Genomic DNA, 22,084 nt, shown 5'->3' on the forward strand with positions numbered 1-22,084 from the left:
GTCTCTGAATTACATCTGGCTTCGGTTCGGTTTACAGTGTGACTCCAGACAGCTGTTCTGCTACAATGTAAAGAGATAATTGAAGATAAGCCCCTGTCTGTCAAATAATGTAATGTACCCTTGGCAAAACCATGTGATTAAAGCAGTCTGATGGAATAATACATGACTCACAGTTGAGGCCTAGTCTGTCTTCACAGAAGATGTCATCTTAACTCTTTGATAAAGTGATCTTCAGGAAATCCATTTAATTATCAGTAAAATCACGCTCGCACACACACACGCTCGCACACACACACGCTCGCACACACACACACGCTCGCACACACACACGCTCGCACAGGCGCACGCACATGCACGTCCTCTGATGATCTGAGCTGATGCTAATCTCCAGGGAAATGCCTGATTGCGTCTGAAATATATCTCACTAATAACAGGAAACCATTCAAACTTGCGGCCACGCCCCTTTGCGACAGAGCTGTCAAAATACTCTGCCTGTCTCCCATGTAAGCTGTCCAAGCCGTTGTCTTCTCCTGGTAACTCTGAATAAAGACAAACGAATAGAATAATACACATATGCTCACCCTGATGTTCTGGAAATGAAGTCTCGATATCTTCTCTCTTGGTGACTGAACAACTGATATGCATTGTGGCGTTGTGCATACACTTAGAATTCACCAACTTCGGTTATAATCCATTTGACAGAAAGTCAGAGGCAGTAGTCTTAAGCGACATGTCCCTAAAGTGCCCTCAACTTCAGCCCAGACACAGAGCACATCTTTCAAAATGTCTGGAATATTTATAATTGTAATGAACCATAGCTCAACAAATGATTACAAAGAGATAGGAGAATGTACAGGTAACTGCCAAAATATCGGAAACACTTGAGTAAATGAGGGCTACATAGTATATTGAAAGCAAGTGCTTCCATACAGGTGTGGTTCCTGAATTAATTAAGCAATTAACATCCCATCAAGCTTAGGGTCATGTATGAAAATGCTGGGCAGGCCATTATTTTGTCTACCATGGCTATGCCAGTAAAGATCAGGAAGGCCCGCACACTGTTTAAGCTGCCAATTCACTGCTTTATTGACTACGTTTTGATTCAAAACGGATCTTCGTCAGGTCAAACAGACTGAGTGCTCACTTCCCAGAATGCACACATTTCACCTCGTTTGACCATTACACACATGACGCATGGTGGGTGTGGAAACCATTCAATTCACTTTTGCGTACAGTCATAATTAATCCCAGAGGTACATGTGGTCATAAAGGATGATATACGTACAAATGGGTTCAAGTTAAAACCTAGGCAACAGTAAAAAAATAAACATGTTGGAAACTGTTGGAACACCCGCCCATGTGACCATTACACGCAGGACGCGCGGTGTCCGTAGAAATAATTCCAGTGACCTATTTCATAAACAACTTGTGTACCTCTAATAATTTCATATTAATGAGATGGGCGCATGTTACAGAATCTAATATATATGTACAAAATGACCAAGTGGAGATCTAGAAGGCAGGACAATGGCTATGCCCCCATAGGATGATAATACCCCCATCCGCAGGACATGAGTGGTCACTGAATGGTTTGATGAGCATGAAAACTATGTAAACCATATGCCATGGCCGTCTCAGTCACCAGATCTCAACCAGATTGAACACTTATGGGAGATTCTGGAGTGGTACCTGAGACAATGTTTTCCACCACTATCAACAAAACACCAAATGATGGAATTTCTCGTGGAAGAATGTTGTCGCGTCTCTCCAATAGAGTTCCAGACACTTGTAGAATCTATGCCAAGGTGTATTGAAGCTGTTCTGGCTCGTTTTGACCCAACACCCTGTTAAGACACTTTATGTTGGTGTTTCCTTTACTTTGGCAGTTACCTGTATATTGTATGACTTATTCTGTATGTGGTAGTGGTTGTCTTGATGGCCCAGGTGGGGTTAGCTCTAATGTTTCTATTTGGCTACTGTTTGGTCTTGCCCTCTGGTGAGCACCTTGTAGACCTCAGGTGTGCTGGTGTGTTGGCTTAAAGAATAGTTGATGTGATATTTTACCTGCAGCGGCTTAGTTAGCTTGCATTGAGACCCTGGATCTGATTTTAAAAAGTATTACCGTTAAGGGGAATGGAAGGAGACAAACAAGTTGTTGTATGTCTGTCATTCAGATACACTCTGTCTGCATCATTGAAGATTTGGGCCAATTAGGCTACTGCGGAGATCGGCACAGAAAGATGTTTCAGATGATCCTGGATTTAAATCTGGAGATGTCTTTTTATTTCTGGAAGGAAAATCGTCATATATCAATCGCAGCTCTAATCGCAACCCTGTTGAAAAGACAACAGAAGTTGCCATGCAGACGGTATATGATTATGTCATGTAATTTGTCAGGGAAGAGGCTCCTGTATTTCCAGTAGTGTATGTTTGAAGTTCTCAGAGGATTATAAAGTATTTGAAGTGGGGTTTTAATCATTACATAGCTATACCGATTTCTTCTGTTGGGGATGTCACTTTTGGGTGGTCTGTCTCCTTCCCAGCCGTACTGTATGGAGAGGCCTATTTGATCAGGGAGAATCTAGACGGGTTATTGGTCATAGTTTTACTTACAGTACAAAGAGTCAAATTGCATTAAGTACAAACAGGTTAACAATGACATACACATGTGTAGGCTACTAGTTTGTTCAAGGACTCACAGCAGTATATTTGGGTTAGTGTTAGATAGCAGGTCTCAGGTCAGCTCTGGAAAGGGTTTTAAATGTCCTGAGGGTCATCCAGAGACTAAACACTGATCCTAATCACTCACCATTTTACTCCTTTACTGTTAATGTTTCATTGACGTTATTTCAGTGTTGAATTTGGACCATGTTGTTTGTGAAGGTTGCCACGCTGAGTCATCTGCCTTTGTAAAGAAAGAGACTCTTCCATCATGACCTAATGTGAGTGAGCAGCAACCTGATGTTGCCAAGCTCTGTCGTACTTGGCCTGCTGTCACTCCTTTTGCCTCTGCCTGTCCTTCTACTTTTGGTCTGATGGCCGCATACACAATGGATAATCTTTGTCATTTATCGAGATGGTCAGTTAATAAGAAATAAGTCGGACTGACATAACGAGTTTATTTTAGGTGTCAACCTTTCTTTGGATTATGTCCCAGTGAACATTGACTCAGGACAGTTAAAGTGGCAAAATGTAACTTTTTGGGCGACCCGACCAAATTCACACTGAAATGTGAGTTAAAGATCTATCATTCTACTTGAAAGGAAGTCTAAGAAGCGGTAGATCTGTTCTATGTGCGCTATTTCTATGCTTCTTGTTCGTAAGTTTAGTTTTTGCATCTTTTACTTTTGGTTTTGTACAACAGCTTCAAATAGCTGAAAATACAATATTTTTGCTTATGGAAAATATATTTCACAGCGGTTTAGATGGTACAATGATTCTAGCTTATTTTACTACATAACTATTAGAGTTTTAGCAACCAGGAAATGGCTGAGCGATATCTGCTTAGTGCAACTTTAAAGAAATGTGTTATTGAATGGTTGCCTATGCACAGCTGCTATCGAAATGAGTTCATTATGATGTGTACATTTCATTCAGTACTGTTCTGAAGCACTGCTTGTCCATGAAAACACAGCTGGTGTCAATACAAATTAATATCACTTTATTCCGTCTACATGACACACACACACACACACACACACACACACACACACACACACACACACACACACACACACACACACACACACACACACACACACACACATGGCAAGGCTTATCATTATTGTGTTCAAGGATATGGAAGCCAGGGATTATTTTGTCTAGTGTCCCCAGGACACTTTATCTTTCATCTGACTTTTACTGGGGAGGCATAGTGGTGAGCACTGTTCCAACAGCATGTCTCCCTCCTATTAAAATGTGTGTCAGTGTGGGTGTGTGCGCGCGTGTACTGAGTATACTGAACTGAACTGAAGTATGACTGTATTACCTGGATTTGTTTTAAAGTAACTGTCCAGTGAAAATGTCACTTTTAAAAGTTCATATTCTGTTAACTCATACCCAAATAATGCTGTTGACTCATATTTTTGTCCAAAGCATACATTTCAGAGAAAAACACTTAAAACCTTGTATCTGAAATAGACCTGTTTAGGATGAGCTGGCCAATCAGCGCTCTACTCGCATTCATATTTTTAATGTCCGGTATACACCCACATTCTGTTGTTGGGGTACGCCCACATTCTGTTGTTGGGGTACGCCCACACCATTCCAACACAGAAGAGCTGCTTTTGAACATACTTAATAAAACATTAAAAAATTGGAAGGACAACTATTTCACTCATATTGCAATTAATTATAGGCAATAGTTCATAGAAATCTGGAAAAACTGCACAGTTACTTTAAGACCCTCCATTTTTTTCACTCAACTGTAGTCTAGGCCAGAGGCCTGGACATGTTCTTGGAAGTTCAGGATAAAAGGCTAGCAGAAAGAATATAGTGTTGAGGGGGTTTTGACCTGTGTGTTCGATGTGCTTTACCGTACCACCACCACCCTTAGGATGGATGTCTTACAATACCTATTTGACGGAAGGATGAATGCAGTCATGTATTGCTCTTTTTTTTAAAGTGGAGAGTTCCTCTGTGGAGCCATTGAATTGGCATTTTAATTCACAGAGAGGATGTAGTTGGCTATGTTATCCCCTCCCCACTAGTCTGTGAACAGGCGAGCTATAGTCATCTCTGTCATGATTGGGACTCAATCGGGTTACCATTATGTTCTCAATGTCAACACACACATCCACAAAAAAACACATGCAAGATCAAGATCAGACCATAGCGACATGCTTATAAAATCACTGTTCCTCAGGTTCTGAATGTGCTGCGGTTGCCCCGCATCGGACTCCATCTCAAGGTCAAAGGTCATGTAACCATAGAGCAGTGAATGTGAGGTTCCGTTGTGTGGTTTCTGTGGTTTGGCTGGTTGACACACGACCTTACTGCCATCTCAAACAAAGGTTTAACCTTTAACCCAGTGGTCACCAACAGGTTGATCGACTGGTCGATCTCCAAACGTTTCTGTAAAAAACCTAATGATAAAGCCTTGCGTTCCTATGTTTATTTTTATTGGTCTCATGCTGTTGGTGGTAGGTGCACCCGATTCAGCTGTCCTGCTCGCCGGGTTGTGGAATTCTTCACATTTTGAAAAAATTTCTTAAGGTACAAACTCTGCCTTCCCTGCGGGCCCAGAGAGCAAATCAAGTGCACTGTAGGCCTACCGCTGGTCAATCGGATGGCTCAAAATACCGTGTCTGCAGTAACCTAGTGGGCATAAAAGAAAGGTTACAGCAAAGTTAATACTGTGAGATTTCAAAACTTTTAAAACCATGACTAGAGATCGACTGTCAACAAATACAGCCATGTGCTGCTGTAGTTCTCAGTGAGTTCATGTTTAAGTGCTTACTCAGCGCTGTCCGCACTTTTTAGTCAATACTTTTGTAAGTCATAAAAATGTACGTTTTTCCCTACTTCCACTCATGCTACAACCTGCACTACAGCTGTAATGAATGAGTAGGAAAGTGTATCGATAGACTTGCTCCGTTATTATTAGCAGAGGAATATTTCACCTTCTCTGTTCATAGGAGTAAAAACATGGATTTGTGCATGAGGCAGAAATAATGCGGTGGGACTACAGTTTTGCCATCAGCTGGAAGACGGTGTCCCTTTTTGCTCAGCGTCAGCAGAGGAAAGGGAGAGCGGAGGGACGTTGAGAGGCGGACCCTCAGTCTGCTGCTCTAACCCTCCGCTGAGACTGACCATCAGATGCGCAGGCATCCATCAGCCCAGTAAAATACAAATAAAAAGCAAATGATTTAAATGTATGCTCACTCAGCTGTGCCTCACAAGTAATACAACAACTGATCTATTACCGGTGTGATCATATAGTCTACCTCAAAATGTTTTTATCATTTTTTAAAATGGTCCGAACAGCAATGGATTGGCAGAGCAATTCAAGCAAAGCTAATATGCGGTGATAATGTATTGGGCCTATAACTGTCACGCCCTGACCATAGAGAGCCCTTGGTTCTCTATGGTGTAGTAGGTCAGGGCGTGACTAGGGGGTGATCTAGTATGTTTATTTCTATGTTGGTGCTAATATGGTTCCCAATTAGAGGCAGCTGTTAATCGTTGCCTCTGATTGGGGATCATATTTTGGTAGTTATTTCCCCACCTGTGTTTTGTGGGATATTGATTGATTGTTAGTGTGTTTGGGCACTACGTCCTCACGGTCTGTAAGTTTTGTTATTTTGTTAGTTTCACTTAAATAAATATGTGGAACTATACTCACACTGCGCCTTGGTCCGATCATTTTCAAGAACGTGACAATAGCCTAGCCTACTGCACAAACCTCATTGCTACAGAACTGTTTTTAAAATATTAATGTTGCATAGACTTACATTTTTTTACGTCATATAAAATAAAACATCTGAGCGGTAGATCTCAGCTTGCATTTGGACTCAGAAAGTGATCTTGACTCAGAAAAGGTTGGTGACCACTGCTTTAGCCCTCAACCAGCTGGTAGAGCATGTTTGGCAATGGAGTTAGAAGTAGATATGAAAAAAATCTTCACTTTAACTTGATTGGTCAACTCCCCCAGCCCTCCTGCAACAATTGACATAATTTGTATCCATCGTTTTGGGTTTCTGCAGTTCAGTGTTGTAGCACTCTAATTTTGCCCACTCAGAGGTCCGTAAGAAAGATATGGGATAAAAGGCAGGAATTCAGTTGGTGATGGATAACTATTGCACATTTCCTGTTAGTAGAGACCTTGAAGAGTAGAAATATGAAAATAAATATTTAAAATGTAAAAAGGCTAAAACACAATATATATTTTAAATGTGCTCATCCAGGGGGTTGATATGTCAGTGACAAATATGGTGAACTAATATGTTAGATTTTTTATAAAATAATATTTTTGTAAAAAATAGGATTGAATTGTTGAAAACACTATATTAGGCAACATAAATTGACCCATGGAGTCATTTAATCAATATTCAGAAGGGCCTTTAAGGTCGCATATAAAATAATGCCTTTAACAGTAATTAAAAACGGCACTTTGTAATTTATTATCTAAAAATGCAGTCTGAATATGTGGAAAAGATGGTGGAAGAACCTGGATCATTTGAAATGTAAGAAAACCATTTTGATAGACATTGCACTATATACACTAAACGTATATTTCAATGTAATTGAATATTCATGTTTGGATGTGCACAATTATCATAATTACTCATTTAATAATGCTTACCTACCTATAAAAGCCATCGAAGCAGACCTAAATCATTTTTGTAGTATTATTGAGATGAACAAAAATGTAATGGAAATTGCCATTCTAATATGGCATTGCTGGTATGACCCTCTTTTGACTTCCCAACAGCCTGGTAGAGCTCTGTTATTCCCCAAATAAACATAAAGTTAAAACAAATATTGGAAGTTCTTATTTGAGTTGTTAGTAATAGTAATTTAATGTTTGACATGTTTTTGAAGAAGAGGCAATTAAAGGATTTTAAGCATGGTATATGAGAGTCCCTCCCACTTTAGGTATGGAACTGAAAGGATTTCCTGTTATTGGAAAGCACAGTTTCTCTGACTTTGTCAGAGTTTAGTAAACTACTGCGTCCTATTGATAGAGACTTACTATATCAACTTAAAGTTGTTGTGCCACATTATGCTAAAGTAACACAGTTCAACCTTCAAGGTTGTGGGGTATCTTCTTATTTCATCCAATGAAAATATAGAGCATGTTTTTATTTTCTCTCCTCATTTCAACTTCTTAGTTAAGCTGTAATTCCTATGTCATGTAGTGCACAGGAACAACCCTGTCTGCAACAGGAAGTACTTATGCCACAAACTCAGCAGGTTATTTTTCCCTGGACCGGAGGTCCTGTGTCGTCTCTCTGGTGGTCAGTTTGGATGCTCCTCTCTCTGGGGGCAGGGAGGGGCTGTCCCTGCACCGACGGCCCAGGGACAGCCAACACAGCGCCCCAACCCCTCCCTCTCTCCTTCTCTCCTTCCCTCCATCCCAACTCAACCCCCACCCCCCACCCCACACACACACACAAAAAGTGGGGCAGTGCATTCCGCCTGCCTAGAGACCATTTCCCCTTTCACACAGTGGCTCTCAGAGTGACAGCTGAATTTGAATAAGAATCGCTGTCCACACTGCGCGCACACACACACACACACACACACACACACACACACACACACACACACACACACACACACACACACACACACACACACACACACACACACACACACACACACACACACACTTATACATCCTCTCACACCCACACACACACACACACACACACACACACACACACACACACACACACACACACACACACACACACACACACACACACACACACACACACACACACACACGCACACTAAAAGTGAACCAGCCTGCAGAAAGCTTCTCACCACAGAGAGGACTGAGTTTACTTGCGTGGCTGTGTGAGTACTTAGATCTTATTTATGCTATTACTCTGTATAGATACATCACTTCTCAGAAGTTGGACCTAACAGATGTTGTGTGGGATTGATTGTCTGAACAGGTTTGATAGTGATGGGGGAATAAATCGATACAGTTACATATTATTTTGGATGATATTATATCGATACTTTGACTCCAGTTTGTTTTTGCTAGGTAGCGCTAGTCGGCTGTACCTGCTGTATTTTTCATCCTATAGCTTCTTCTCCATCTCTTTTTAAAGAGTGAGACAATATTTTTTCAGCACTTTTATTTCCATGACTGATCAAAACACATTTTCTCATGCTCTCTCTTGTCTCTCTGCAGCAGACATATGGTGAGCAATATGCTTGGAACATCAAATTTCAATAAAATCGCAGTATCGAATCGCAATACATATGGTATCGGCACCTAAGTGTCGTGATTATATGCTATCGTGAGGTCCCTGGTAATTCCCAGCCGTTTCAGAACTTTGTTTCTGTGAATGAACATCTTGTCTACTAGTGTGTTGCACCCTTTTTCTTTTTTTAAAATGGACTCTGAGTCTTTTTTACATACAGGCACTCCATTTTTGTAAACACATACTGTCAGAGATTTGTGTTATTATATTGTTATTATGGTGAATTTGTTGTACTTCATGGTAGATGTGACTTTGTGAGATACTGAATTGGCATTCTGTGGTAGATAAGTGTGTCTGGTAAACTGGCAGGTTGCTGTGGCAGGTTGTCTTGTTTCTGTGGTAAACTGGCAGGTTTCTGTGGCAGGTTGTCTTGTTTCTGTGGTAAACTGGCAGGTTTCTGTGGCAGGTTGTCTTGTTTCTGTGGTAAACTGTCAGCTGTGTTAAAATCACTTCATTTGCTCTTAACTGTTCTCCCTGTGGTTGTTTTATGTTGGTGGGAAACTGTGGTAGCGGCATTATGATGCAGAGCTGTCCTGTCCCAGTGTTGGACACTCTTCAGCCGAGTAGAGTGGCTGCAGTGAGGGGCCCTGATCCTCTCAAGGGTTTATACCCACAGAGAGACCCGCCAGCCAGCCAGCCCCTCTGTCCCCAGGCTGCAGTAGGTAGGGAACCAAGCAGCGATACGGAACTCCGCAGTGCAATAGCGTTTTCTTTCACTTTTTCCCCGCTGTAATTCTACTTGTCAATAATCAGCTTGCTGAGTTTATTGGGATTGTAACACTGCAGAGTTTTTTATTTTATTGGGATTTTTTTTCTTCTTTTTTCTCTTGTTATTCTGCATTATAGAGGATTGGTTTGGTCTGGTCCTTGGCCATATGAGAATAGCAGCACGTGGAGTTAGCTATCCCTGTACAATGGATATGACATCACTGTGTGGTACCGGCATCCTTCGGCCTCACTATTAGTACATGTTAATCTGTTACAGATGCAAATGTACAGTGTTCTGTATTGAAGGTTTGTTTGAAGGATTGCTGGTGGGATTATGTAAAAAAATATTTGCCATGTCAACCCATATTGAAAAAAGTATTAGAAATTGTACTATTGTCACTTGGTAGGATTTAGTACTATTTGACAACAACTTTAATTTGTTTGAGCCAAGTCAGATTAGAATAGTTGGACATCTGTAATCTGTGTTCCCACGCACAGATCTGTAGGGAACATGCTCGGTCACATTCAGTCCTTAGAGCTGTGTTTGTGGAGACTGTGCACACACAACTCCTTTCTCTCCACAGTGTCACGACACGGTCACAGAGGCACCCCTGGCCCCCTGAGGTCAAGTGGGTTAGGGTCAGCAGCACATACACACATTTCCTAATGGATTTATTGATATAAATTGTTGGGCCCTCCAGCATTTCAATAGAGGATCATTGTGTATTATGATGCAAAATTATGATATTATGGCATTGAAGACCAAAAAGACCAGGTATATTTTGTCTTATTCACACATACTCTCTCCTACTCTGTGTTTCAGCCTACCGGATGGCCTTCTGTCAAAATCGACTGACATCCGCCATGGCAGCATATCTGGGCATATTTATTTTAGGTGAGTGGAAGTTTCAGTTTTATCCTGCTCTCTGTTAACACTGTATTACAGTAGGTCTCTGAGGTGATGTATAATCTATCTTGGTGGCAGATGAACAACACATCGCAGACAATATAGATGTAGGATCTTAATTAGAGCCAGTTTGCTACAGCAGGAAAATAATCCTACAGCAACAGGAAATGTAAATTATTATATGGATTATGAGCATTATGGACATTTTTGTAAGGGTTGGTACGTTTGTCGTAATTTCAAAGTGGAAATTGCCAACTTCAGAAGCCTTTGTAGCCCTTTCCTGCAGTCAAATGACCTAGTGGCTTCGTGGGTGGAATGTTATTAATATTTATCATAATTTCATAATTATTAAACATAATCTTTTTCAAATCTGGTGTTTCTATGTCAAACGGGTTTCTTATTTCAGTCTTCTGTGATCTATATAAAGTGTAATATTGGGATGCAAACTCAAAATGTAATACATTTCAACTCTATATCTGACATGGTACAGGTGTCTTATACGCATAACCATGTGTGTGAGGTGTATACTTTTGTTTCAAAGTAGATTTGTTTAAGACTACCAAGAAACACTCAGTGTGACCCTGATTTAGCCCACTGCAGTAAAAGGTTCAACCTAAAATACACTACAAATTTAAATGTTCCCCTCCCCCAAAAAACAAAAAAACATTACAAAATAAACAAAATATAAATGTTTTTCCATTGCAGGAAAGTTCTCCTGCAACAGGGTGATCAAATTAAGATTCTACATCTGTATGTCTGTGTGTTAACTCTATAGACCTTGATTCTAAACAGCCCCTCAGACATTGTGTTATTATTGGTCCTGTCAACAGACAGACATGGCTCCCCTTTCTCTCTCCTGACTCTTTTATTATCCACACTCGTGTTTTCCCTCCTCTGTCATTAACTGTTGACACACATGGCTGCGCCCTCTCTGAAGAGGTTCAATTAAGAGTATTGTGTGTGAGCGCCTCTGCTTTCTACTCACCGACGAAAGGTACACACAAAAGACAGGGGAAACTGTCCACCAGAGAGAGGGGCGACTAGACTACAGTTCTCTCATCACCCCCATCCAGAACCACAGCGCTCTGAGTACACAAATACTCTCAGTGTTGAAATATATATTGTTGATGTTTGTCACTCAGAATCAGCTGCTTACCCTGAACACCAGGATGAATGTTGTATTTCATGAGTTTATTGAGTATTGAAAATACTAATTTTCCAACTCTTACTTACCTGAATCAGCTATGGGCATAATATGCAGTAGACTCCCACACTGGAGGACAACAATAGTTTGAGGCATCTGGTTTTGAAAACAGGCCTTGATGACCTTGTACTATACATAAGAGCCCCACAGGCCACAACAACTCACTGTTGTCTCCACTCCTCCAGTCACACTACACTCAAAGAAATGCTGTGTTGCTGGGTTGCAGGCATTGGGTCACTTATGGGTTGTTTTCTTTACAAAACGGCTGGGTTTTTGATGCTGGGTTATGGAGGCGTGGCTTAGTACACTTGTGTATGCCTTTAAGATAGTCCTTTTTGGCCTCCCGGGAGAGTAAATGTCATCCCAGTTCATCTGTTCTGTGGTTATCACATGTTAATGTTGGGTTGTTTTTATCCCAGTATTTTTCGGAGTGTAACGTCTGAACTTACCTCGCTCAGAACCCTGTGTTTGTGGTTCTTTCAAATCAAATTAAAGACACTTTTATTTGTCACATGCGCCGAATACAACAAGTATAGACTTTAACGTGAAATGCTTACTTACGAGCCCTTTCCCAACAATGCAGTTAAAAAGTAGAAAATTAACAAATATATAAAAAGAAGATAGAAACACAATAAAATAACAATAACAAGGCTATATACAGGCTATATACAAGGACTACCGGTACCAAGACAGTGTACTGGGGTACGAGGTAGTTGGGGTGATTAATTGAGGTAATATGTACATGTAGGTTTGATTAGGTGATTGATTGAAGTACTATGTACATGTAGGTGGGGGAGAAAAGCAGAAATTCCGGGTAGCGATTTAATTAACTGTTCAGCAATCTTATGGCTTTGGGGTAGAAGCTGTTCAAAAGCCTTTTTGTCCCAGACTTGGCTCTCTGGTACCAATTACCATGCGGTAGCACAGGGAACAGACTGTGACTTGGGTGGCTAGAGTCTTTGACAATGTTTAGGGCCTTCCTTTGACACTGCCTGTTATGGAGGTCCTGGATGACAGGGAGCTCGGCCCCAGTGATGTAATGGGCCGTATGCACTACCCTCTGTAGCGCCTTGCGGTCGGATGCCAGTCAGTTGCCATACCAAGCGGTGATGCAACCATTCAAGATGCTCTCGATGGTGCAGCTGTAGAACTTTTTCAGGATCTGAGGGCCCATGCCAAATCTTTTTAGCCTCCTGAGGGGGAAGAGGCATGGTTGTGCCCTCTTCACAACTGTGTTGATGTGTTTGGACCATGAAAGGTCCTTAGTGATGTGGACACCGAGGAACTTGAAGCTCTCGATCGTGTCCACTACAGCCGCATTGATTCCCTGTAGGCTGTCTCATCATTGTCGGTGATCAGGCCTTTCACTGTCGTTTCGTCAGCCAACTTAATGATGGTGTTGGAGTTGTGTGCGACCACACAGTTGTGGGTGAACAGGGAGTACAGGAGGGGGCTAAGCACGCACCCCTGAAGGGCACCCGTGTTGTGGGTCAGCGTGGCGAATGTGTTGTTGCATACCCTCACCACCTGGGGGCGGCCCATCAGAAAGTCCAGTACCCAATTGCAGAGGGAGGTGATTAATCCCAGATTCTTAGTTTAGTGATGAGCTTGGAGGGCACTATGGTGTTGAACGCTGAGCTGTAGTCAATGAACAGCATTCTCACTTAGGTGTTCCTTTTGTCCAGGTGGGAAAGAGCATTGTGGATCTGTGGATCATATGTGGATCTGTTGGGACAGTATGCGAATTGGAGTGGGTTCAGGGTGTCTGGGATGATGGTGTTGATGTGAGCCATGACCAGCCTTTCAATGCATTTCAGGGCTACATATGTGAGTGCTACGGGGTGATAGTCATTTAGACAGGTTACCTTGGCGTTCTTGGGTACAGGGACTCAAGTGGTCTACTTGAAAAATGATGGTCCTTCGGAGGGCGTTGCGGGATTTCTAATAAGCGTCCAGATTTGTGTCTCGCTCCTTGAAAGCGTCACTCTAGCCTTTAGCTCAGTGTGGATTTCGCCTTTAATCCATGGCTTCTGGTTAGGATATGTACGTATGGTCACTGTGGGGACAACGTCGTCGATGTACTTATTAATGAAGCCGATGACTAATGTGGTAAATTCCTCGCCTGTTATACCCTCCTTGCCTAGTCTCTCCTACTTTCCCTTCCTTCCAACCAGTGGTTCTGTTTGAGAAATAGAAGCTTGCCAGCTCACCTTGGCAAGCTTCTATTTCTCAAACAGAACCACTGCTTTTTTGTTGCCTCTCTCCAGGGGTGGGTTGGATAAGAATTAGATCAGACAGTTTAGCCCTGGGGTCTGGAGAATCCTATTGCACAGCACACTGAAATTAAAGTTTGAAGGATTTGATTATCTTAACATATCCCATATTTATGCAGACAAAAATCAAGGCTGGAATGAAGGAAAATAGGAGAGACTAGGCAAGGAGGGTATAACAGAGAGGAGAGGAGGAGAAGGAAGACAGAGGTCAGTAATTGGTGGTTGTATAGAACATAGAGAAAAGAGAGAGCACAGCAAGGGTGTGAGAGTAAGAAAAGCTCATTAGTGTCCATATTCGAAAGAAAGGGGTGATGGAGAAAGGGAGGGCTATTAGAGCACAACTTCATTACCAGCAGTGTGAGAAAGCAGAGAGCCCAGTCTCTGTGCTCTGCAGCACTTGCACATACAGACTGATGCACCACTTTCCTCAAATCAATCAATCAAATTAGATTTGTCACATGCACCAAATACAAAGGGTGTAGACTTAAAGATATTTCCTGGTTGCTAAAATTCTAATAGTTTGCCTAATTTCAGTTTATGTGACAAAACAAGCAAGTATAGTGTAGATAATCATTATAATCAATCTAAACCGCTGTGAAATATTTTTTCCATAACCAAAAATATTGTATTTTCATCAGTTTGAAGCTGGTTTACAAAACTGAAACTAAAAGACGCAAAAACCTAACTTAAGACCGGGAAGCATAGAAATAGCACAAGTAGAACAGATCTAACGCTTCTTAGACTTGTTTTCAATGAGAATGACAGATCTATAACTCACATTTCTATGTTAATTTGGTTGGGTCTCCCAAAAAGTTACATATTGCAGCTTTAACTGTGAAATGCTTGCTAATGAGCCCTTCCCAACAATGCAGATATATATATATATATATATAAAGAAAAATAGTAACACAAGAGGAATTAAACACACAAAAATGGAGCTATAAACAAGTAGTACCAGTACCAGATCAATGTGCAGGTAGGTGTGCGAGGTATTTGAGGTAGATATGTACATGCAGGCAGAGTACAGTGACTAGGCATCAGGATAGATAATAATACGAGTAAAATAAAGAGTAGCAGCAGCATATGATGAGTGTAAAAGTGTGTGTGTGTGTGTCTTGTGTCAGTATGCATGTGTGTATGTGTGTTGGTGTTGTTGGTATGCGTGTGTGTGTTATGTGTGTGCGTATGTGTGCGTATGTGAGTGTGGGTTTTGTGTGAGAGTGTCAGTCTAGTGTGTGTGTGACTGTGTATATGGGTTGTATATATAGTCTTGTGAGTGTGCATAGAGTCCGTGCAAGATAGGGTCAGTGCAGATAGTTCAGGTAACCATTAATGAACTATTTAGCAGCCTTATGGCTATTTAGAAGTCTTATGCTATTAAAAGTCTTATAGAAGTCTTATGGCTATTTAGAAGTCTTATGCTATTAAAAGTCTTATAGAAGCCTTATGGCTATTTAGAAGTCTTATGGCTATTTAGAAGTCTTATGGCTATTTAGAAGTCTTATGGCTATTTAGAAGTCTTATGCTATTAAAAGTCTTATAGAAGTCTTATGGCTATTTAGAAGTCTTATGGCTATTTAGAAGTCTTATAGAAGTCTTATGGCTATTTAGAAGTATTGTGGCTATTTAGAAGTCTTATAGAAGTCTTATGGCTATTTAGAAGTATTGTGGCTATTTAGAAGTCTTATAGAAGCCTTATGGCTATTTAGAAGTATTGTGGCTATTTAGAAGTCTTATGGCTATTTAGAAGTCTTATGGCTATTTAGATGTCTTATAGAAGTCTTATGGCTATTTAGATGTCTTATAGAAGTCTTATGGCTATTTAGAAGTATTGTGGCTATTTAGAAGTCTTGTGGCTATTTAGAAGTCTTATGGCTATTTAGAAGTATTGTGGCTATTTAGAAGTCTTGTGGCTATTTAGAAGTCTTATAGAAGTCTTATGGCTATTTAGAAGTCTTGTGGCTATTAGAAGTCTTGTGGCTATTTAGAAGTATTGTGGCTATTTAGAAGTCTTGTGGCTATTTAGAAGTCTTATAGAAGTCTTATGGCTATTTAGAAGTCTTGTGGCTATTTAGAAGTCTTGTGGCTATTTAGAAGTCTTATGGCTATTTAGAAGTCTTGTGGCTATTTAGAAGTCTTATAGAAGTCTTATGGCTATTTAGAAGTCTTATGGCTATTTAGAAGTCTTATGGCTATTTAGAAGTCTTATGGCTGGCGGCATTTAGAAGTCTTATGGCTATTTAGAAGTCTTATAGAAGTCTTATGGCTATTTAGAAGTCTTATAGAAGTCTTATGGCTATTTAGAAGTCTTGTGGCTATTTAGAAGTCTTGTGGCTATTTAGAAGTCTTATGGCTATTTAGAAGTCTTATGGCTATTTAGAAGTCTTATAAAAGTCTTATGGCTATTTAGAAGTCTTATGGCTATTTAGAAGTCGTATGGCTATTTAGAAGTCTTATAAAAGTCTTATGGCTATTTAGAAGTCTTATGGCTATTTAGATGTCTTATGGAAGTCGTATGGCTATTTAGAAGTCTTATAAAAGTCTTATGGCTATTTAGAAGTCTTATGGCTATTTAGATGTCTTATAGAAGTCTTATGGCTATTTAGAAGTCTTATGGCTATTTAGAAGTCTTATAGAAGTCTTATGGCTATTTAGAAGTATTATGGCTATTTAGAAGTCTTATAGGAGTCTTATGGCTATTTAGAAGTCTTATGGCTATTTAGAAGTCTTATGGCTATTTAGAAGTCTTATGGCTATTTAGAAGTCTTATAGAAGTCTTATGGCTATTTAGAAGTCTTATGGCTATTTAGAAGTCTTATGGCTATTTAGAAGTCTTATGGCTATTTAGAAGTCTTATAGAAGTCTTATGGCTATTTAGAAGTCTTATGGCTATTTAGAAGTCTTATGGCTATTTAGAAGTCTTATAGAAGTCTTATGGCTATTTAGAAGTCTTATGGCTATTTAGAAGTCTTATAGAAGTCTTATGGCTATTTAGAAGTATTGTGGCTATTTAGAAGTCTTATAGAAGTCTTATGGCTATTTAGAAGTCTTATAGAAGTCTTATGGCTATTTAGAAGTATTGTGGCTATTTAGAAGTCTTATGGCTATTTAGAAGTCTTGTGGCTATTTAGAAGTCTTATAGAAGCCTTATGGCTATTTAGAAGTCTTATAAAAGTCTTATGGCTATTTAGAAGTCTTATGGCTATTTAGAAGTCTTATGGCTATTTAGAAGTCTTATGGCTATTTAGAAGTCTTATGGCTATTTAGAAGTCTTATAGAAGTCTTATGGCTATTTAGAAGTCTTATGGCTATTTAGAAGTCTTATAGCTATTTAGAAGTCTTATAGAAGTCTTATGGCTATTTAGAAGTCTTATGGCTATTTAGAAGTCTTATGGCTATTTAGGAGTCTTATGGCTATTTAGAAGTCTTATGGCTATTTAGAAGTCTTATGGCTATTTAGAAGTCTTATAGGAGTCTTATGGCTATTTAGAAGTCTTATGGCTATTTAGAAGTCTTATGGCTATTTAGAAGTCTTATAGAAGTCTTATGGCTATTTAGAAGTCTTATGGCTATTTAGAAGTCTTATGGCTATTTAGAAGTCTTATGGCTATTTAGAAGTCTTATGGCTATTTAGAAGTCTTATGGCTATTTAGAAGTCTTATAGAAGTCTTATGGCTATTTAGAAGTCTTATGGCTATTTAGAAGTCTTGTGGCTATTTAGAAGTCTTATGGCTATTTAGAAGTCTTATGGCTATTTAGAAGTCTTATGGCTATTTAGAAGTCTTATAGAAGTCTTATGGCTATTTAGAAGTCTTATAGAAGTCTTATGGCTATTTAGAAGTCTTGTGGCTATTTAGAAGTCTTGTGGCTATTTAGAAGTCTTATGGCTATTTAGAAGTCTTATGGCTATTTAGAAGTCTTATAAAAGTCTTATGGCTATTTAGAAGTCTTATGGCTATTTAGAAGTCGTATGGCTATTTAGAAGTCTTATAAAAGTCTTATGGCTATTTAGAAGTCTTATGGCTATTTAGATGTCTTATGGAAGTCGTATGGCTATTTAGAAGTCTTATAAAAGTCTTATGGCTATTTAGAAGTCTTATGGCTATTTAGATGTCTTATAGAAGTCTTATGGCTATTTAGAAGTCTTATGGCTATTTAGAAGTCTTATAGAAGTCTTATGGCTATTTAGAAGTATTATGGCTATTTAGAAGTCTTATAGGAGTCTTATGGCTATTTAGAAGTCTTATGGCTATTTAGAAGTCTTATGGCTATTTAGAAGTCTTATGGCTATTTAGAAGTCTTATAGAAGTCTTATGGCTATTTAGAAGTCTTATGGCTATTTAGAAGTCTTATGGCTATTTAGAAGTCTTATGGCTATTTAGAAGTCTTATGGCTATTTAGAAGTCTTATAGAAGTCTTATGGCTATTTAGAAGTCTTATGGCTATTTAGAAGTCTTATGGCTATTTAGAAGTCTTATAGAAGTCTTATGGCTATTTAGAAGTCTTATGGCTATTTAGAAGTCTTATAGAAGTCTTATGGCTATTTAGAAGTATTGTGGCTATTTAGAAGTCTTATAGAAGTCTTATGGCTATTTAGAAGTCTTATAGAAGTCTTATGGCTATTTAGAAGTATTGTGGCTATTTAGAAGTCTTATGGCTATTTAGAAGTCTTGTGGCTATTTAGAAGTCTTATAGAAGCCTTATGGCTATTTAGAAGTCTTATAAAAGTCTTATGGCTATTTAGAAGTCTTATGGCTATTTAGAAGTCTTATGGCTATTTAGAAGTCTTATGGCTATTTAGAAGTCTTATGGCTATTTAGAAGTCTTATAGAAGTCTTATGGCTATTTAGAAGTCTTATGGCTATTTAGAAGTCTTATAGCTATTTAGAAGTCTTATAGAAGTCTTATGGCTATTTAGAAGTCTTATGGCTATTTAGAAGTCTTATGGCTATTTAGGAGTCTTATGGCTATTTAGAAGTCTTATGGCTATTTAGAAGTCTTATGGCTATTTAGAAGTCTTATAGGAGTCTTATGGCTATTTAGAAGTCTTATGGCTATTTAGAAGTCTTATGGCTATTTAGAAGTCTTATGGCTATTTAGAAGTCTTATGGCTATTTAGAAGTCTTATGGCTTGGGGGTAGAAGATGTCTTGGAGGCTAGAGCTACCGCTTCCAAGAAATGGGACACAGACATGGACACATGGAAGAAATCTTGCTAGGACCTTCTTGACGGGACGACCCCAGGTGGTGAGGGTAGGAAATAACACTTCCACCACACTGACCTTCAACACGGGTGCCCCTCCAAGATGTGTGCCTAGTCCCCTCCTGTACTCCCTGCTCCAGAGACTTCTCCAAAAGGTGGAGAGGAACACCCAGAGTGTGACACAGAGTTGCACTTACTTGTTTCAGATGCTGACCCACCTCCTGTCACAGCACCACAGACTACAGTGCCAATGACTTCTCATGGCAGAGTTGTCAAACCACCGGACAGATATGGAGAGTATGTGCAGTAATTAACACATAGCCTGCATTATGTGGCAGAATACCCCCGCTGCAGCTATGAAGGTGACTGACAGTCTACCCAGCCCACCTTAGGTTAGAATAGTTAACATTGAAGAAACAAGGGAATGTTTAGTCGACAGAAAATTAGTTGAGGTTTCATGAGTTGTTTACAAATTCATATGTTGGAGACAGAAGTTTATTACAGAGAGATGGACTGTAGGCAGCCATTCATGTAATGTGATGTTTTGACACATTTTAGAAACACACGTATTAAACGATTCAAAGAAAGTATGATGTGATGTATTGGAAGTATTTTGTTATAGCGCAGGGCGCTAAACCGCATGTGTGTATGGTGTTTCCTCCAGAGCAGCGCAGCGCAGGTTGAGTTTTATGGAGAGAAGGGATTTGTCTCTGCTTTACTGTGTTGCTGCCATTGTTCTGCTGACTGATGGTCCTGCCTCTGATCTTTCACCAGTCTCTTCCTACAAAAGAGGAGCCACTCCTCAGACAGCTGTTCAGGCGAGATCTGATGCAGTAATGGTTCTGTATAGCTTTGCACTTGCAGCGCCACCCTTTGTTTACGTAATGTGTGAGGTAATTGCTATACAACACACAAGAGGTATAGGAGTTCTCTGTAAAATATCTTGACAACCAGGGTTGAATGGATGGAACCTGAGAATGACAGAATTCAGGGGTGCCCTCTGTATGACAGGGTCCCACCACCGTAACTTAAGATGCCAGAACAGTGAGCACTGAAAGCTTTGATGCTCTGAATGATTCTTTTTAACTTCTCTGTTCATGCAACCTTATTCGGTAATCTCACAGGGGTAGATTCAGTTGAGAATCTGTTATTTAAATCCAACAGAATTTGGGGCATTTCTGGAATGTCTGGCAAATGATAGGTTACTAGCAGCAGCTCTTATCTCTGTGCTGTTGTCAGAATGGGCCTCTTCAGGTGGTGTGTTTTGACAGAGGGGTCCGGTCCACACACACATACAGTATATGCAGCCAGTGAGCTATGAAGTGTGTTCCGGTGACTACTGTCTGTCTGTCCTCCCAGCCCAGGAGCCAGACAGCCGTTCGCCACTCCTCCTCTTCCACCTGGGCGTCATCGTTTCTTTCCCAGGAACTCAGCTCTAATCCAGTTAAAGACAGATTACCGGGTCTTGTGATTTTCTTAAACCCTCCCTCTCTCTCCTTCTCTGGGTGGCACTGGCACAAAGTTCAGACTGCTAGGTATTCTGGGATATGTGCCCTTTTCTCCTCACTCCCCTGCAGTCAGGAATCTAACTGGGAAACGTGTATTGTAAGTGTGTGGAACTGTTACCTGTTACCTTCAATCTGTATCAATTGGTGCTTTGCTATGCGCTGTCCTACTGTACAATCAATACAGAACTGGATATTTTCTAGACTGTGTCCTGTTCAGTGGAGGCTGCTGAGGGGAGGATGGCTCATAATAATGGCTGGAATGGAGTTTAATGGATGGAATGGTATCAAACACATGAAAACCATGTTTTGGATACCATTCCATTTAATCCATTCCAGACATTATTATGAGCCATTCTCCCCTCAGCAGCCTCCACTGGTCCTGTTCAATGTTAAATTAACCATCAGTGAGGCTATGTACAAATCTTCCAATCACAGCACAGCCCCCTATAGTTGTCTGATTCACAATCCATCAATTCTTGGGATTGTCTAATGATGACAGTATAGTGACTGACACACTGGGCTTTAGTGCTGGGAGGCCATTCCACTGACTGGAATATGGTGTCAGAGAAGAGAGGGACTTGAAGGGACTGGATTCAAATCCAACAGATCACCGGAGCTCTGATACTGCATGCTTGGCCAGTACACTTGGGCTCCCGAGTGGCGCAGCGGTCTAAGGCACTGCATCTCAGCTAGAGTGCTGGAGGCATCACTACAGACCCTGGTTCGATCCTGGGCTGTATCACAACCGGCCATGATCGGGAGTCCCATAGGGCGGCGCACAACTGGCCCAGCGTCGTCCGGGTTAGGGGAATGGTTTGGCCGGGGTAGGCCGTCATTGTAAAATAAGAATTTGTTCTTAACTGACTTGTCTAGTTAAATAAAATGTAAAAGAAAATAGGGAGTGAGGAATCAGAGACATCTTGTAGGAGCTGCTGTTATTGGATAAGGGTCAACAATGACAGTTATGAGGGCAGTGGACCAACCGATGAATAGCCTATGGAGAAATCTGGGAGAGATGATCTCTGAGCACAGTAAGCAGTGTTAGATCCAGTAGAGGAATCAGAGATTGATAGGTCCTGGCCCTAGCAGCTCTGACAGACAATGGATTCTGTGCTCCATTCCAGGGGCTGAGAGTGTCAGGTAGTGTGTGGATTAAGCCTTGACTCCCAGAGGAAAGACAGCTGTACTACTGAAGCCCAGTAGCGTGGAGGATCCATATGCTGTCAGCCTGACGGCCTAAGGCTGGTTCCTCTGCCCTCCCTGGCCCCCTGGCCCAGCCCGTACAGAGATAAGCACCACAGAGCATGTTGGACGGGCCCTCCACACTCCAACACACATGTTCT

At 40.5% G+C, this 22,084-nt stretch overlaps 1 protein-coding gene across 2 annotated transcripts in view; it reads left to right on the forward strand.

Annotated features, from left to right (window-relative positions):
• lamb2l (laminin, beta 2-like) overlaps positions 1–22,084 on the forward strand; it is a 57,490-nt gene that overhangs the window by 2,104 nt on the left and 33,302 nt on the right. The window contains exons 1-2 of one of the 2 annotated variants that reach the window (XM_082962082.1): positions 8,435–8,523; positions 10,471–10,542. In XM_082962082.1, the coding sequence (XP_082818208.1) occupies positions 10,479–10,542 (64 nt within the window). In that variant the 5' untranslated portion in view covers positions 8,435–8,523; positions 10,471–10,478. Of the gene's footprint in view, positions 1–8,434; positions 8,524–10,470; positions 10,543–22,084 lie in introns of those variants that run through there. The other variant, XM_082962081.1, reaches the window with a different exon arrangement.

The sequence above is a fragment of the Salmo salar genome, chromosome 15 (genome assembly GCF_965601325.2).
Source record: "Salmo salar chromosome 15, fSalSal1, whole genome shotgun sequence".
Classification (NCBI taxonomy): Eukaryota; Metazoa; Chordata; class Actinopteri; order Salmoniformes; family Salmonidae; genus Salmo; species Salmo salar.